Source organism: Berghia stephanieae, chromosome 11 (assembly GCF_034508935.2).
Source record: "Berghia stephanieae isolate SIO BIC M18660-M18661 chromosome 11, UCSD_Bste_1.3, whole genome shotgun sequence".
In the NCBI taxonomy this organism is placed as follows: domain Eukaryota; kingdom Metazoa; phylum Mollusca; class Gastropoda; order Nudibranchia; family Aeolidiidae; genus Berghia; species Berghia stephanieae.
Genome location: NC_088370.1, coordinates 28,274,944 through 28,277,076, shown reverse-complemented (window position 1 = coordinate 28,277,076; position 2,133 = coordinate 28,274,944). Strand labels below are relative to the sequence as shown.

Below are 2,133 nucleotides of genomic sequence, written 5' to 3'. Positions count from 1 at the left end.
CAAAAGTTTCGGCACTGATGTCAGCAGCGAAACGAAAAATTATGTAGATTTAACTATTTATAATGTTGAAATACAACAGGGAGGGATTGCCCTCTGTTTTTTGTTTTTGTTTTGTTTTGGTGAATGATAATGCTATGTCACTGGTCACACAATTCTATTAATTGACTGTTGAAGATAAGGGGTCTGATAGTGCAGTTGACAGTGCACTACACTCACAACCAAACGGATAGGTATTGAATCCGGGTGGACTCTGACCTTTCGCCTACCCAGCAGTGATTGGGTCTCTGTATCTCTTAGACTGTCAGAAAGTACTTTGTATCAGTCTAGCATCCTATCCAAAGTGTAGAAAACTATTTACCACAGACGATACACAAATTGGCCAATATATTATCATGGTGATAAATGAAAATGATACTGAAAACAGTTTTATCATTTCAATTATTAGCCTAGTTCATCACGATTCTTGAAATCTCTAGTGAAGATGTCAAATTTTATTTGATTTCCAATTTTGATGAGATTTCCTTAAATTGTAAAGCCAATGAAGTGAATTTTTTATTTGATAATAATCTCCTTCTCCTATAATCAGACTGCGGCATGATTGAAAGAGAGGGTGGGGGTGGTGGTGAATGATACTGACTCTCTAAGACACGATTGAGATCATATTCAAACTTATCTATATTCTTGTTTGTTATCTCATTCATACATACTTTGCAAATAAAGGTCTCACAGCCCGGTTACGTAATGTAAAGTCAACAATCTAAGTCTGACAGTTTGGACTGATACCAAACAACTGAATGATGTTGCAGGGAGATTTTCCGAAAGCTCCTACATCCCCAGTCTTCTTTCAATTTGTATTTTCACCGTTGATCTTTTGTCATGTGTTTATTTATTCAATTTGTCATCATAAAGCCTCCCATGTTGCATATCTTTGCTCATCAGGCGAGTATTGATGCTATGCGGACTATGCGTGTATCCATTAAACTCATAACACACTCACTCATCAACTGAAATAACGTACCAACACACAAAACTACGGTATAACTATAACCTTAAACACTTATAGTTTATAATCTGATTAATAAGATTTAGTGAGAACTATCTACTTATAAAAATGGCTGGCTAAAAACAATAACAAAGAGCTGAGTGATGTCAATTTCGTTCTAAGTATCTTTATCTTTATGCGGCTATGTGGTCTACCTAGTGGTATACCACTCGCTTTCGGATCGGAAGGTCCAGAGTTCGAGCCTCGCTCGGCGCATAGTTGAGTCCTAGGAGAAGGCTCAATACTCACATTCTCTCACCCTTTCACCCATTGTAAAGCGCTTTGAGCACATTAAGTGGATACTGCTCTATATAAAAGCTCAAGTTTTTGTTGTTTTTAAATTTAAATCATCGTACATTAATCCTCCATTCAGTGAATGATTCAACAAATCCTTTTCAGACAAAATCACACCTGATGATTTCAATTGATTTGTATTTCTTCAGTATCTTACTCACTGAAGACAGTGAGATTGAGCTAGAGTATCGCTTTAAATAAAGGAGAAAAAGAATGATGTCATAAGCAAAGCAAATAAAAGTGAAGAAAGTGTTACAGAGATAACCTTCCATTGTCCTTCAGTGCCCGACGAAGGATTCGCTAAACGGGCATATCTGTCAATGGTCCATACGGTGGGATGGTCAATACTCATTATGCTAAAATAAAAACCGATCGACTGGAGACGTGGAATTTTATCTTTGATCTAGGCTTGGTAAATGAAAGGACCATGTAAGTTGCAGTTTCGTGACAAATTAAAATGTTTGTCGTCTGCTCCAGGTTTGCCAGATTATTTTTCAACAAAATGCCAGGGGAAGACTCAAAAAATGCCAAAACACTCAAAAAAATGCCAAAGTCTGTTGACTCCCACCCCCACTAAGAAAACTACTCACTTTTGATAGACAATTTACTATCATATCCTGGTGGCTTGCGTGTTTTCTTTTCTTTTTTTTTTTTAATTATACTAAATTTCCTGTTGGGGTAATGAAATAATTAAGAAAAGGTGTCATTTGAAGTATAATATACAAGAAAAGAAAATGCCAAATGAAAATGCCAAATGCCAAATGATTTTTCTAATGCCAAACGGTTTTCAAAAATGC

At 36.1% G+C, this 2,133-nt stretch overlaps 1 protein-coding gene across 1 annotated transcript in view; it reads right to left on the bottom strand.

Annotated features, from left to right (window-relative positions):
- The window catches only part of LOC144956450 (meiotic recombination protein REC114-like), a 10,234-nt gene extending 8,402 nt beyond the window's left edge, over positions 1-1,832 (bottom strand). Inside the window, exon 1 of the mRNA XM_078886952.1 lies at positions 1,602-1,832. Coding sequence (XP_078743078.1) covers positions 1,602-1,688 — 87 coding nt within the window. The 5' untranslated portion in view covers positions 1,689-1,832. The remainder of the gene's footprint in view (positions 1-1,601) is intronic.
- Positions 1,833-2,133: the final 301 nt, after the last annotated feature.